The sequence below is a fragment of the Alexandromys fortis genome, unplaced genomic scaffold (assembly GCF_014885135.2).
Source record: "Alexandromys fortis isolate MF-2015 unplaced genomic scaffold, M_Fortis_MF-2015_v1.1 scaffold_176, whole genome shotgun sequence".
NCBI classification, from domain to species: Eukaryota; Metazoa; Chordata; class Mammalia; order Rodentia; family Cricetidae; genus Alexandromys; species Alexandromys fortis.
This window is the reverse complement of record NW_026068070.1, coordinates 1,110,133-1,126,011: the sequence shown is the minus strand read 5'-3', so window position 1 is coordinate 1,126,011 and position 15,879 is coordinate 1,110,133. Positions and strand designations below refer to the sequence as shown.

The 15,879-nt window shown below is 40.0% G+C and overlaps 1 protein-coding gene across 1 annotated transcript in view; it reads right to left on the bottom strand.

Moving 5' to 3' along the window:
- LOC126487904 (calcium-binding mitochondrial carrier protein SCaMC-1-like) overlaps window positions 1-15,879 on the bottom strand; it is a 46,876-nt gene that overhangs the window by 27,662 nt on the left and 3,335 nt on the right. The window contains exons 2-3 of the mRNA XM_050120955.1: window positions 9,303-9,429; window positions 2,125-2,212 (exon numbers count right to left, since the gene is read on the bottom strand). Coding sequence (XP_049976912.1) covers window positions 2,125-2,212; window positions 9,303-9,429 — 215 coding nt within the window. The remainder of the gene's footprint in view (window positions 1-2,124; window positions 2,213-9,302; window positions 9,430-15,879) is intronic.

Here is a 15,879-nt window from a genome sequence, read left to right as displayed (position 1 = left end):
TTGTATTTTGTTTTTTTTTTTTGTTTTTTTTTATATTTATTTATTTATTAAAGATTTCTGTCTCTTCCCCCTAGCCGCCTCCCCTTTCCCTCCCCCTCCCCCTCCCCCAATCAAGTCCCCCTCCCTCATCAGTCCAAAGAGCAATCAGGGTTCCCTGCCCTGTGGGAAGTCCTGTGTGTTTTGGTGCCAGTGCCATGCTGTTTTTATTACTATGGCTCTGTAGTATAATTTGAAATTAGGTACAGCACTGTTCTTTTTGCCCAGTATTACTTTGGCTACCCAGGGTCTTTTGTGCTTCTACATAAACTTTAATATGCTTTTCTTTCTATGGAAAATGGGATTAAGTATTTTTCACAGGTATTGGGCTGAATTTGTGCATTGATTTTCACAGGACACACACACAAATACAGCTTTAAAAACACAACTTTTAAAATTGACTCAAGAAGGATTAGAAAGTATGAATGGTTCTATTAATGTTAATGTCATTTAATTAGAATCCTCCCACACAGAAAACACAAGGCTCAACTAGTTTTGTGTAAGTTCTTTTAATCCTTTAAGAGATAAATAACTGTAATGATTAAAATTGTCAATTAAACACCTAGGAGACAAGCCTCCGGGCACACCTGTGAGGGACTGTCTGGGATAAGGTTAGCCTCTGAGAAGTCTGTGAGGGATTATCTTGACTATTGATGTGGACCTGCCCATTGTGAGCAGCTCCATTCTTGGGCAAGTGATCCGAGAGCTGAGTACAAGCATGAATGAATTAGTTCATGGCTCTCTGCTCCTGACTGTGGATATCATGTGATTGGTTGCTGGAATCCTTTAAGTTGCTTTTGTCAAGCTATTCTCTCACAGCAACAGGAAAGTTAACTAGGACAGTAATCCAATTCTATTTTATGCTTGACAAAAACCACCCCCAACTTATTCCAGTCAATATAACTAAAAAGGTGAAATTAAGAGAGTCAGCAAAGAAAGGCTGATCTGGACTATCTCTCTTATGAAAACAATTGCAAAAAATATGAAGAAATTTTAGCAGATTTCATGCATCAAAGTGTGTGTGTGTGTGTGTGTGTGTGTGTGTGTGTGAGAGAGAGAGAGAGAGAGAGAGAGAGAGAGAGAGAGAGAGAGAGAGAGAATGAGCATTCAATTCATGTGCATCTGAACGCCAGAGGCCAACCTCTGATGTCATTCCTCAGGAGTCATCTACCTCATTGGCTTTTTTCTTTTTCTTTCTTTCTTTCTTTCTTTCTTTCTTTCTTTCTTTCTTTCTTTCTTTTGTGTTAAAATAGGATCCCTCACTGAGATCTGGGGCATCTCGGTTTGGTATCTATTGCTGTTATAAGGCCATGATCAAAAGCAACTGGAGAAGAAAAGGGTTATTTCATCACACAGTTTATAGCCCATCATATAGGGAACTCAACTCAAGGACAGGAACGTGGAGGGGGGAACTGAAGCAGAGGCCATGGAGGAACGCTGCTTACTGGCTTACTGACCTACAAACCATGGTTTGATCATTGGTTTCTTACATAACCCAGAACTACCTTGCCCAGGGGTGGTACCCCATGAATAGGCTGACCCCCTCCCTCATTAATCATTAATCAAGAAAATGCCCCCAGGGACCTACCTATAGACAATCTGATGGAGGTACTTTCTCAGTGGAGGCTCCTCTTCCCAGATAACTTTAGCTTTTGTCAAGTACACACACACACACACATACACACACACAACACACACATACACACACACACACCAGGCCATGGGACTTGTTGGCTAGGCTGGGCTGGCTGGCTAAGAGGTACAGGAATTAATCTGTCTCCACACTCCTAAGCATGTCACCATACCTAGACTTTATGTGGATGCTGGGATCGAACTTAAGTCCCATGCCTCACAACAAGCACTTTGCCAACTGGGGTACCCTCCATAGACCCCCATGAGAAAAAAATTCAATGTGTTTACCACAAGAATGAAAGCAGATGAATTAATGTAGAGAAAACTAAACAATATACCACACTTACAGACTAAAGAAATACATGTTCAATCATCTCATAAATGTAACTCATTTGATTTTAAACTGTCCCTATAAAGTGAGAGAAGGAACTTGAAATGTCACATGTATAGCAATACCTTTTCAGGATGCCGTTTGCCTGAGCGAGAGAAATGTAGATCCCCAAAGACTTCACAGCAGCGACTATTTCTGAAGCATCTATAACTCCTTGAAAAAGTGAGAAAGATCAGGTTAAGTATCTGAAAAGATGGCAAAAGCAAAATATCCTTAGAATGCAGCTGTTTTTGATTTAGAAGCCTGAGTTTGGTGGATCTTTACTCTCAAACCCTTAACTCAAAGCCTAAAATCTACAAAAGGTTGGCACCAAGATTACATTTGGCAGAAATGTCTCTTTAAATTGAGACAAGGTAAGTTCTACTTAGTGATTTATCTCATTAAGTGTGAACATTCATGTTTCAGGAAGAAAACATTTATAGTCATAACTGTCATACTAGCCCATGGCACAGACACCACTTGGGACATCACATATCACAGGCACAGTGCGTTGCTCTAAATGCCAAACCACATCTGCCCCAAAGACTACATATCATAACACATTTGACTCTTGCACCTATTTGAACTGAAATAAAAGAACAGAAAAGTTGGTGCTGAAGACCTGACTCAGGGGACAAGAATAAATAATTATTTATAAAGTAATCTTTAAAAGATCCTTATAGAACCAAGCTCTCTTAACAGAAACATGTATTGTGCTAAATAACTCAAATAATATGTATATATATAATTTAGTTATATATAATATGTAATTAAGTATATAAATAAGTGTATATATGTATATATATATGTAATTTAAATTGTCCCTCTTGTTAAGTAGGCCTTAAGCCCAATAAGAGAGCTGTTGGTTTTAGCAAGGTATATGTATGTGTGTCATATGTGTGTATACAATATGCCTAATATGCAGTTCATTTTCACATTGCTAGTAGTTGTGAAGGGAAAATTAAAAATTACATATTCTCCTCAAACTATAGAACACAAATATAACACATATTATTTTCCAAAGTAAAACCAGATTCTTTTACTTTTATTATATCTTTTTCTATTTTAATATTGCAATATAATTATATCATTTCTCCCTTTCTTTTCCTCCTTCCAACCTTTCCCATATACGCTCCCCTGCTTTCTCACAAATATATGGCCTCTTTTTAATTGTTATGATAAATATATATATGTGTGTGTATGTATATTCTATAAATTTACATATGCATGTATTCTTAAATATATAAATACAGCCTGATTAGTTCACATAGTGTTACCTGTATGTGTATGTTTTAAGGCTAAACATTTGTTCCTGAATAACCAATTGGTATGCCCTTCTCTGGGGAAGACTATTTGTCTAGCTCTCCGAATTCCTTAGTTGCCTGCTGCTCTTTGTCTAAGGTAGAAGTTTCTTGAGCTTTCCTCCTTCCACATTGGTATAAAACTGCTGTCGTCCTTGTTCAGGTCCTGTTTAGGCAGCCATGTTGAGACTTCATAGGTGTAACTTTCTGCCCCCTCTGATTCAGCAATGATCCCTGAACCTTAGGTGCAGACGTTGTTTTATAGATGATATCACTTGGGACTTGACGCCACAGCTCTGCATTTTGATCAGTTGTGATCTTCAGTAATGGTCTCCATCTGTTGCAAAGAGAAATTTCCTTGATGAGGAATGAAGACTATACTTCTCTGTGGGTATAAGGACAAATATTTATCATGTTGTTAGGGATCACGCTGGTTTAGTAAGCAGCAGTTGCAGGTTCTCCAAGATCCATGACTTCACTAGCCCTGTGTAATTGGCTAGGGTCTCAGTACCAGCCATGATCTCCCTCATGTTGAGCAGGCATATGTCCAATAAGAGAGCTGTTGGTTACTGCCAAGGTCTATGTGTCACTACTGCACCCTTAGGGCTATTGTGCCATGTTGGTCAATGTTGAGGTTCATAGGCATGTCCAAGTGCCACAGCATATATGTTGAGACCAAAAGACAATGTTCAAGAATCAGTTTTCTTCTTCTACTGTGGGATCATGGGTCAAATTCAGGTTGTCAGGTTTGCACAGCAAGCACCTTTCTCACAGAGTCATCTCATTGGCCCTGATAATTCTTGAATATATGTATCATTCTTTATAACAACAACATCAAAATGTGTAGACACAAGTTTCTGTCCCCCCACCCCAGTCCAGCAGCCATTCAGTCCCAAAGAAAGAAACAGAGGCTTATATTAATTATAAATTGTTTGGCCTATTAGCTCAGGTTTATTATTAACTAACTCGTACAACTTAAATTAACCCATAATTCTTGTTTTTGTTGTCTTGTCTATGTCATGTTGCTCAATACCTTTTTTCAGTAAGGCATTCTCATCTTGCTTCATTTGTGTCTGGCTGGTAACTGCTTCTGCCTTCCCTATTCCCATAATTTTATTAGTCTGTTGCCCCACCTATACTTCCTGCCTGGCTACTAGCCAATCAGCATTTTATTAAACCAATATAAGTGACCAATTTAACAGTGTACAAGAACATTCTTGCATAGCAAAAATGCTACCAGTAATCTACTCGTACTTTTCATTTGTATAATACATGAGAAACTATATACATGTGAGGTATTATTTAATCCACCAACAAAGACATTTTTCATACAGAGTCACAATTTTTCTTCATAAGAATCAAATTTCCCAAGACCCAAACAAGGCATTTTACCGGCATACAAACCGAAGTTTCTCCAAATGATAAGCTCTAATCCTTACTTAACAAATTGCAAATACTATGCTCATCTGTTAGATTTTTTTTCTTTTTTCTTTCTTTCTTTATTTATTTATTAAAGATTTCTGTCTCTTCCCCCCTGCCGCCTCCCCTTTCCCTCCCCCTCCCCCAACTAAGTCCCCCTCCCTCGTCAGCCCAAAGAGCAATCAGGGTTCCCTGCCCTGTGGGAAGTCCAAGAACCACCCACCTCCATCCAGGTCTAGTAAGGTGAGCATCCAAACTGCCTAGGCTCCCACAAAACCAATAGGTGCAGTAGGATCAAAAACCTATTGCCATTGTTCTTGAGGTCTCAGTAGAATACAAGAAATAGAAGAAAGAATCTCAGAATCTGTTAGATTTTTTATATTGATAATCTGCTACGTAAACCACCATCCTCACTAGGGTTACTATTGCTATAAGGAAGCACCATGATCAAAAACCAACTCGGGACAGAAAGGGTTGATTCCACCCACAGTTCCCTGTAACAGTTCATCCTCAAAAGCAGTAAGGCAAATAGTAATGCTTCTAGAATGGTATCTCTGAAGGTCTTTGGGGGCTAATTTGTAATATTCCAGTTTGACTTATCAAGACTTAGAGCATGATACTAATATATCAACTTGAGAATTTCTTCTTGGTGTCAAATTTATTTAGTCCATGAGGCTGAATAGCTAGCTCAGGAGCATTTTCAACTACCAAGGTTTATTAACAGATGTAAGTCAAGGTTCTCTAAATGAACAAAACTTATTAAATGAACATTTATTACACTGGTCTATGCAAGATGGGCTGGATAGTCCAACAATGGTTATCTGTATGGTGGAGAGGCTGAAAATTTCATAGGTGTTTAGTCCATGAGGCCGAATAGCTAGCTCATCAGTCTCATCTTAAAGCTAGAGGATTCCCAGAGCCTGAACTGTCTTCAGTTCAGTTTTAAGGGCTGCCTTACTTTTCTATTGCTGCAACTGAGGCAACTTATAAAAGAAAGTGTTTAATAAGGCATGTGGTTTCAGACAGTTAGTGTCCATGATGGTGGAGTAAAAGCATGGCAGCAGGAACATCTGAGAGCTCACATCTTGATCCACGAGTAAGAGGCAGAAAGCCACACTGGGAATGAAGCAAGTCTTCTAAAACCTCAAGCCCACCACCAGACACCTTCTCTCACTAGGCCACACCTCTTAATCCTTCCCAAACACTTCTACCATCTGGGGACCAAGTTTTTTACATATATGTACTTTAGAGGGGTCATTCTCATTAAAACCAAACGTTGTGTTCCAATGTCAGCAAAAGATGGTAGTAGCAGTAACAACAAGAGTAGATGAATTCACAGGCAAAAAAATAGAACTTCCTTTACTCAGACTCTTTATACTTTGAACACTGCTGAAGAGTGCTGTCCACTCTAGGGAGTGTCTCCGCCCAAGCCTTCTACCATCACCAACCCAACACATATACTACCACATACACATCACTCCCACAGTTAATCCTTCCAAAAAGTCCCCTCACAGACTTGTGCAGAGGCATGTCTCTTAGCAGATTAAAATTCAAGTTGGTAACCAAGATTAATCATAACAGGGACAATAGAAATACTATATTTTCCTAAAAGCATTTTAACCTCACTAATTATCTGAGGGTTTTCAGCTTCACAAATGACCATGGTGGTAGCAGTCAAGAACAGAATAAAATTCCACAACAACACTAGAGTTTATCTATCTTAGGCCAGCAAATAACCAGCTGTAATTAACCAGACTATAACTAAGTCTGAAAATCTGTATAGATAATGACTGCACTACTGTTTATAAATGATCAGAACTAACAATATGAGAATGACTGGATGATCCACATCCTGTTACCAGAGTTGTTAGGGTCACAGCCAGGCTAGTAAGTCACACTGGGCCACTTGTCCTCAATAAGACAATTAAAAACAAAATGAGGTTGGAGAAATGACTCAACAATTAAGAGTGTATACAGCTCTTACAGGGGACCCAAATCTGGTTCCCAGGACCCATGTAAGGCTGTTCACAATTGCCTGAAACTCTAGCTCCAGGGGATCTGAAGCATCTATCCTCCATGGGCACCTGTACCCATGAACAGACACAAGCACACATATGTACACATAAAAAGTAAAGATAAATTATAAATATGAAAACAAAAAGATACAATGGTGAAAACCAGAAAAAGGGGGGTTCTTAAGTATGACCATATTAGGAAGAACAAGAAGGCCCAGTGATCCACCACCCACGAGGTCCATCTTTACACATGGTTCAGTTTTAAACAGAGCACCAGAGGTCTGAGGAAGGAAGCAGTCCTGGTCAAGGTCATCCATCCTCAGGTCCCAGCTCCACCTCTCTTTTATAAACATGACAGGTTGTTGAAACTGTGTGAAGTCTCTTTCCAGGTTCCTTCTGGGGGAACCAACGAGCCAGTCTTTTCCTTCTCCCAGCAGAACACTCCTTTGGAAAACCCTGTGTCCTGAGATTCATTATTTCCACAATCTGATAACCAAAGGGAGTAGGGATATCTTCATTCCTTCCAGGACAGCCACACAACTGGAATATTTCCCAGCCACTAAAAATTATGTTTGCAAAAGAAATGAAAACACAATATAACATTAAAAGGAACACTGAACACCAAACTATACATATGTGACTGCAAGTTCATGTAAAGAAAGAAAGAAAGAAAGAAAGAAAGAAAGAAAGAAAGAAAGAAAGAAAGAAAGAAAGAAAGAAAGAAAGAAAGAAAGAAAGAAAGTCTATTTGGAATTAAGAAACTGATCAAAATGTAAAAATTGACCTCTAAATAGCAGTGTTAATTGTCAACTTGACAGAACCTAGAATCACCCTTTAGGCATACCTGGGAGATAATCTTGACTGTATTAATTGAGAAGGGAACCCTTGCCCACTGTGGGTGGCACCATTCCCTAGATGGATCTTACATATACATATATGTGTGTGTGGTCTGTGTGTGTGTGTGTGTGTGTGTGTGTGTGTGTGTGTATAAACTAGTGAAAGCAAACTGGAATTCATTCATCTCTGTCGACCAGCTGCTTCAAGCCCCACACTCAGGCATCCCACCAGGATGGACTGTACCCTTCAACCGTGCAACAGAATAAACTTTTTCTCCCTTCTGTTGTTTTTGTCAGTTTTTTCTTCTTTGACAGTTTCATATATGTGCATAGTAAATTTTAGCAATTTTCACACCCTCTCTAACCCCCCTCTCCCAATGAAACCTTTTTTCTCTTCCCAAGAAATTCTCCACTATTTCCATGTCTTTTTCCATGTGGCCCACTTGAGTTTAATTAGGGTTGTTTGTGAGACATGAGGAGGAGGTCATTCACTGGAGCGTGAGCAGCTTATCAAGAATTACATCACCGAAAAAAGTGACGCCTCTTCCCCCAGCCACCATAACTGCTCAACAACCCTAAGGAGGGGTGGGCCTCACTAGGAAAGGCTGACAGGCCAATCATGAGCAGCTCTTGCGCAGGTACCCTGGGATTGTGAGTTCACGAGCCTAACAGCCAAGTCATTCCACACATCCCCCCATCCTCCGGCTTTTCTGCTCTTTCTGCTTTTCTCTTCCTCCATGTTCCCTTGAGTCTTGGAGGGCGTATACAGCAGACTTATCTTAATTAAAGATATAAGATATCAGATGTGGCAGGTATGGTGGAGCACACCTTTAATCCCAGTATTCAGGAGACAGAGGCGGGCGGATCTCTATCTACATAGTGAGTGCAAGGCCAGCCAGGACTACACAGTGAAACTCTGTCTCAAAGAATTAATAAATTAAACTTGAAAAGAAGGGCTACAGCAATGTTCTCAACCTGTGGGCCGTGACCTTTTTGTGGTTGAACAACCCTTTGACAGCGGCTGCCTAAGAAAACAGACATTTACATTACAGTTCGTATCGGCAGTAAAATTACAGTTATGATGTAGCAACAATAAATCTTATACTGAGCAGTGGTAGCACACACCTCTAATCCCAGCATTCCTCAGGAGACAGGGGCAGGTGGATCTCTGAGTGTGAGGTCAGCCTGGAGTCTGGTCTATAGAGCAAGTTCCAGGACAAGCTCCAAAGCTACACCAAGAAACCCTGTCTCAAAAAAAAACAACAGACAAACTAATAATAATAATAAATTTCTGGTTGGGGGTCAGCACAACATGAGGAATTGTTTTATATATATGAATGTGCTGGACAAGGCACTCAGCACTCAGGAAGCAAAGGCAGGAAGATCTCTGTCAGTTCAAGGCCAGCTTGGTCTATATAGCAAGTTTCAGGCCAGCAAGGGCTACACAGTGAGATTTGCAACCTCAAGAATTTCCTACAAAAAAGAAGAAATTCAAGTTGTTTTGGTTCTGATGTTTTATCATAGCTATAGAAACCCAAAGATATCAATTATATTATTCTATGTAATATAAAAATTATTGCTAAATAATAAATTGGATCTGACAGTAGGAAGAAATTAAAAAGGCTAGTAAAATTATTCATTAGCACAAGTACTTATGCATATCAAGCTAACTGTGGGGAATACATACACACACCATCATTATTTCTGTCCAGACTCTTAAATGCCAGTTTCATTTTCTTCTCGTGGTCTTGAAGGTACTGTACAAATTCTTCAAAATCTAGTCCTGCATCAGCATTGGAATCTGCAGCCCGAAAAATGGTCTACAAGAGAAGAAACTCATTGCAACAAGTATATGTGACGCCAGTATGCCATGCTAGCATTAGCTCATTTCACTCACACTACATGATTTCCATTATAAGTGTCCAGTCCCTAGTGTTTAGTCATTAACGTAAGCCTAAACACATTCAATTATTCAATTTTTTTTTAGATTCATGCAGTACTGAAGTCAAGAGCCATCATGTCATCTCAAATCAATATGAAATTTATTAGTAAATATTTACTTAATTACACACACTTCAAGGGCTTAAGGATACTAAGGTATAGAGCCTTTGCCATCAGAGAAATAAAAAATCTGTCTACTAAATGTGATAAACATGAAACTCTGATGTTCCTCAGATTATGGTTTAAGACCTAGCCTTGTGAAGTAAGCATGTATGTTCGAGTCTCACTAAGTCCTTACTTTTTTTTTTTCTTTTTTTGAGACATGGTTTCATTGTAACTTTGGTTCCTGTCCTGGAACTAGCTCTTGTAGACCAGGCTGACCTCCAACTCACAGAGATCCACCTGCCTATGCCTCCTGAGTGCTGGGAATAAAGGTTTGTGCCACCACTGCCCAGCTTTGTCCTTAAGCTTTTTAAAATAAAAAAGTTAACATTATAGGACTGGATAGATGGCCCAGCAGTTAAGAACACTTGTTGCTCTTCAGGGACCTGGGTTCAGTACCCAGCACCCACATGGTTACTTTCAACCACCTGTAACTCCAGTTCCAAGGGATCTAGCATACTCTCTGGACTCCACAGGCACCAGATACAAACACAGTACACTTAACATAAATGCACATAAAACATTTATACATGTATATATAAATAAATTTTTCAAAAACAATAATATGTTACAAAAACTGTATATTCCCAGAAGACTCTTACCACTGACCATATATTATTCATCTTTGTATGATCAAATGTCTAGCATAAAGTATGAAATATTGGCCTTTAATAGATTACATTTCTCAAACTTATTTATTGAATTTGAAAATAAATGCTATGAGCTGAAAACTAGATCACTGAACACCACACACACCTTACATTGCACACACCATATGCTGCACAGTGCAAATTTGCCATACTGTACACTGGATACTGCACACTGTACACCACACACTGCATGTTGTGCACACTGCACATCACACACCACACTCGCATACTGCACACAACACACCACTGGTAATAAAAAGACAAAAAGCTACGGTCTCTGGTCTGAAGCAAATTATAGACTAATAAAGCTGACTCACATAACCAAGGTAGTACGTTAGGTGAAATAATGCGAGAAATTCAAGTGTGAGACAGTAAATGAAGTGAGAGTGCTGAGCGTCTCCAGAGAGCCTTCAGAAAGGAAGACAGCTTGCGCTGAGATCCACAAGGAAAAACATTTGCTAAACAGATAAATAGGAGTAAACATTTCTATAATATGTGAAATATTTACATGGAGATAAAACAGATGTTAGTTATAAAAAATATAGTAATACTAATGGTGATAATAACATTCCAAATATATTGATCATTTAGTCCTAAGCAAGTTATGGCTATAAGATCATTTCATCTATATCCTGCTGTAGAATAATCTTCTGTATACTGTAAATATGTCATAGGGATTAGTTTAATAAAGGAGCTGATTGGCCAATAGCTGAACAAAATAAGGTTAGGCAGAAGAGACAAACAGAATGATGGGAGAAAGAAGGGTGGAGTCAGGAGTTACCAGAAGAGACAGAGAGGAGCAAGAAGGGCATGCTGTACTGAGAAAAGGTCACAAAGTGTAGATAAAAATATGGGTTAACTGAAAATGTAAGAGTTAGCTAGTGTCAAGCCTGAGCCATTGGCCAAGCATTTATAATTAAGACTCTGAGTGGTTATTTGAGAGCAGCTGCCAGCACAGGAAAACACCTACACTACACAATTTGCTAAAAACGAAATGAATGGAAGAAAAGATAAAGAGGGGAGAAATGCTACAAAAAATTATCTCAAATTAATGCTTCAGGTTAGTGGTTTCCATTAAGCAGAACATATATGATGCTCACATATCTTGAGATTTCTACTGCCATGAGGAGACACCATGACCACAGCAACTCTTATAAAGGAAAAACACTTAATTGGGGTTGCTTACATTTACAGAGGTTCAGCCATTATCATCACAGTGCAACATGGCAGCACGCAGGCAGACATGGTGCTGAAGAAGGAGCTGAGATTTCTACACCTTGATTCAAAGGCAACAAGAAGATTGAGTCTACAGTGAATGTAGCTTTAGCATAGACCTCAAAGCCACCCCCATGGTGGCACACTCCCTCCACCAAGGCCATACTTCTAATAGTGCCACCCTTTGGGGGCCATTTTCTTTCAAGCCACCACACATGAAAACAGTATTAAATCACAGCTTGAGAAAATTAGTCTTTGCTCCACAGAGCCATTGCATCTGGCTTGAATTTTATAGACACAGCACCTAGGCTTTGAACTACCTTTTGTTTAAAGTCAGGAATTCTTCTCTGAGTTCTTCCTGAAGAATTTCAGAGCCTTTGCAAAACTGAGTCTTGAGAGGACCTGGCAAACCAGGAGGTCTGTGGCTGAGAATTGCTTAGGCAAATCATTCAAACAACTCCAGATAAAAAGTTTTGGTATATAATCTGGTCTGTAAGGCTGACTAGGGGGATGGTTTTACTCTCAGATCTTCAGGCAGTCTTTATTAAAATACAAATGAAATGCCACTAAACAAACAAAAAAAAAACACATAGAAACAATAACTAAAGGCTTCGTCTCCAGAACGACTTCATATTCTCAGCAGGCCCTTGATTCTCTAGTTGCTCTGTCTTTCATGTCACAAGGCAATTTCTACAAGAAGTCCATGATTTTATTCCAGCTCTTCTTCATATATTTGATTTTATGAAATACATTTGCAAGTTGTATAAAAATAATCGAGTTAATTAAAAATTAAAAAAAAGTTTTGGTATGCAGAAACTGACTTGCAAGAGGAAAAATTTGTGTAACAATAAAAGGAGGTTTTTGCAAAGCTGCAAGTTTCAGTCCATCAGAAGCTGGACCTCCCTACTGCAGAGAGCCTAAATTTTATCTTGGATAACCCTTCTTGGACTTGACCCCAACAAAACACTGACGTTCATGTACCATTCCCTCTTGACTATATCATGAGAAATGTTTCTATTATTCTAACATGCCTCAAAACTTACCAACTTCTTAAAACACACAAGCCAGAGTAGATGTCTCAACTTCATCAGGTAATATGGTATTTAAACAAAATTTTAAAATACAACTTTTAAAATGTCCATTTTATGGTTATTTGTAATCTACTAGCTTTCTACGTATGGCAGAAATACAAAGTTTTACTTTCAAAATAAATCTTTGAGAGTGATATTAACAATATCACAGAATAAAGTTTTAGGCTCCTCTCCACCACATGCACACGCACCAGAAAACTTAACTATTGACAATACATACCAGAACATCTTTTTGAAACCCCTAAGATTTAGAAGCAAGCCTAAAACAGGTACATAATTGGCAGAAGTGAAGGATAAGAACAAGAACAAGAGTCTCACTTCAAGCATGATGTCGCTCCCAATTCACTGAAGTCAGACTAAGGCCAGAAAGAATCTCTTCATGACAAGCTCCTATAAGACAAAAGACAACCAGGGGTAGCCACCTAGATTCCCTAGCATTCTAACATAGTTGCTGGAAGGCCCATCCAAGTCTAAGTGCACATAGGCCACAAGGAGTAGCAATATGGTTGACTACTTGCAGTAAGACAGAAACCCAAAAAAGGGAAGTTGGGTCCAAGAGTATAAGGACTATCACATAAATCTTGATGTCATCTCTCTGTTCCTGCCAAGTTTAATAGGCAATTAGAAACATCAGCCAACCTCATGCCCACTTTTTAAACTGAGCTGGCTGCCCTCAGAAACACGGCATGAAACGTAACCTGATTCTACATAGATTATGTATTAGCTAGTTTATACACACAGCCACAGGGCACACTCGATCAATGATTACCTAGAAAAGAAATGCTCAACTCCCTTGATTACAAAGAATCATGGAGACTGGAATTGTTCGATCCAGAAAGTCAAGGAGTAGCTCCACTCATCCAAAATGCCTGCCAATGACACCAGACAAGGAGAGTCCAATACACCTGCATTTTGAAAAGGCACAGTAACTCAATTTCCCCGACCTAATATATCAGACAAATACTAAGCCAAAAGCCCAAACCTATAGCTCCAATTTGACCAAGAGGCAGTACTCAATGTTACATTTCTAAGAAACATGATCTGTGGTAGTTTGATTTAAAATGACCTACATAGGTCCATAGGGAGTGGAACTATTAGGAGGTGTGGCCTTGTTGGAGAAGTGTGTTTCAGTCACTTCCTGCTGCCTGCCAGTCCAGTTTGTGGAACTGGCAGCTCCTTCTCCAGCACCATGTGTCCCTCCATGACAATAACTGACTGTCAGCCAGCCCCAGTTAAATGGTTTCCTTTTAGAAGAGTTGTCGTGCTCATGATGTCTCTTCACAGCAATAAAATCCTAACTAAGACAGAAGTTGGCACCAGAAGTGGGCTATTGCTGTGATAGACCTAGCCATGCTTTTGTTTGAAGGAATGCGGACTTTGGGGCTTTGAATCAGAAAAGCAGCTAAATGCGTTAAGTGAGGGCTTAATGAGCTATCCTAGTAGGAGCATGGAAGACAGTAGTGCTCAGTTTCAAAGGAGAAGAACTTTAGCATGTAGCCAAGAGACTGTTCTTGTGATATTTTGATGAAGACGATGGCTGGTTTTTGACCTTGCCTGAAGAATCTGTCTGAGACTAAATTGAAGAGTTTTGGATTAGTTGTGTTGGCAGAGGAAATCTCAAAACAGTCTAGTACGGACTCTATCGGTTGTTATTACTTTTCACTCATAATGAAAAGGTGCAAGCTGAGCAAGGAAAAGCAGAAAATGTACAATCTGAGGAGGAAAGGGGCACCAGGAAGTAGAAGAGAGCTAAATCCTGTGTTCAAGGAGATAAATAGATTTAAAAAATGAAATGACCTCAGGATAAGTGCCAGTTAAGTTTCCAACTTTTGAGAAGGAACTAAAGACAAGTTTAGAGCTGGGGTGGTGGTGCACACCTTTAATCCCAGCACTGGAAAGGCAGAGGCTGGCAGATCCCCGAGTTTGATGCCAGTCTGGTCTGTAGCACAAGTTTCAGGACAACCAAGATTAGGCAGTGAAAGACAGAAAGCTGGTGAAGAGGTAACTGAACAAGGGGGCATGATTCAGTTCTAGCAAGTAACAGAATTTGGCAGCTTTGGCCATGTGGTTCTGAGAGTTAAGGATAGAAGAAAGGGGTTATGGAATTTGTCCCTAAAGAAAGCCACTGAGATCAGGCATGTGTCAGCAATGTCCCTGCATGGAAACCTAGTAGAGAAACCATTCCATGAAGCTGTGAAGTTGAAGCCTGGATTGTCTTGGAGAATCCAAGATGTTAGAGGTGCCAGAATCGTGGAGTACCTGCCGAGGAAACCTGCTAACAGGAAGTGGAACCAGCCCAAAAGAAAGAAGTATATTATAGTCAACAGGCCTAGCAGCAAGCAGAAAACCACACAGCACTTGTCTAGGGTCTCCATCCTGTTCTCTTCTGGGCTGAGTCTCAGGTCCAAAGCTACTGAGTCAGCAGCTATCCAAGCATGCGCAATTACCCTGAAATGCACTAGCACAGTGAGATACTGTGAATTAATGCCTTCACCAGACATTTAGGAATTGCCAAGTAGAAGACACAACAGCTTTTAGGTTGAAGATCACAGGAAGGATTCAATTTCCCTGACATAATGCAACTTTCTTGATTAAGAGCACTTAGCTTAATTTCAGATCACTGAGTAGGAAAAGCAACAGCCCAGCATGTTCTGACATGTTTGCAGGCTTGGGAATATTCCACATAGCAAACTTTAGGGCTAGGGTACAGAAGACTAAGTTTTTAGAAGCTGACATATCTCACACACTGCCTGGCTCCCTTCTGCAGAAGAGCAAAGAGGGGGCCCTGTAGAACTGAGAAACCAGTGCTCACCTGTAGGCATGCACTCCTGTCCCCAATCCCTGATGCCCTGTCAAATGCTCCCTGTAAGGTCAGTTCATTCAGCTCAACAAGTTTTGGGGTTACCCTCTAATAGGAGCCAGCCCCCTTGCTCAAGCTTGAAATCAGGTCTTTTTATCATGGCCCTCTCTCCAAATGAGGGGTACAGGGAGAGCTGTTGAATTAGGAGCGGCGGGGCTGCATCCCCGGCACCCGGCCGCCCGCCCGCATGGCTAGCTTATGCCCAGAAATAATTACACGGAAACTGTATTCTTTCAAACACTGCCTGGCCCGGCTAGTTCCAGCTTCTTATTGGCTAGCTCTTACATATTGTTCTAACCCATTTCTAATATTCTGTGTAGCCCATGAGCTGGCTTACCAGAGAGGATCTTA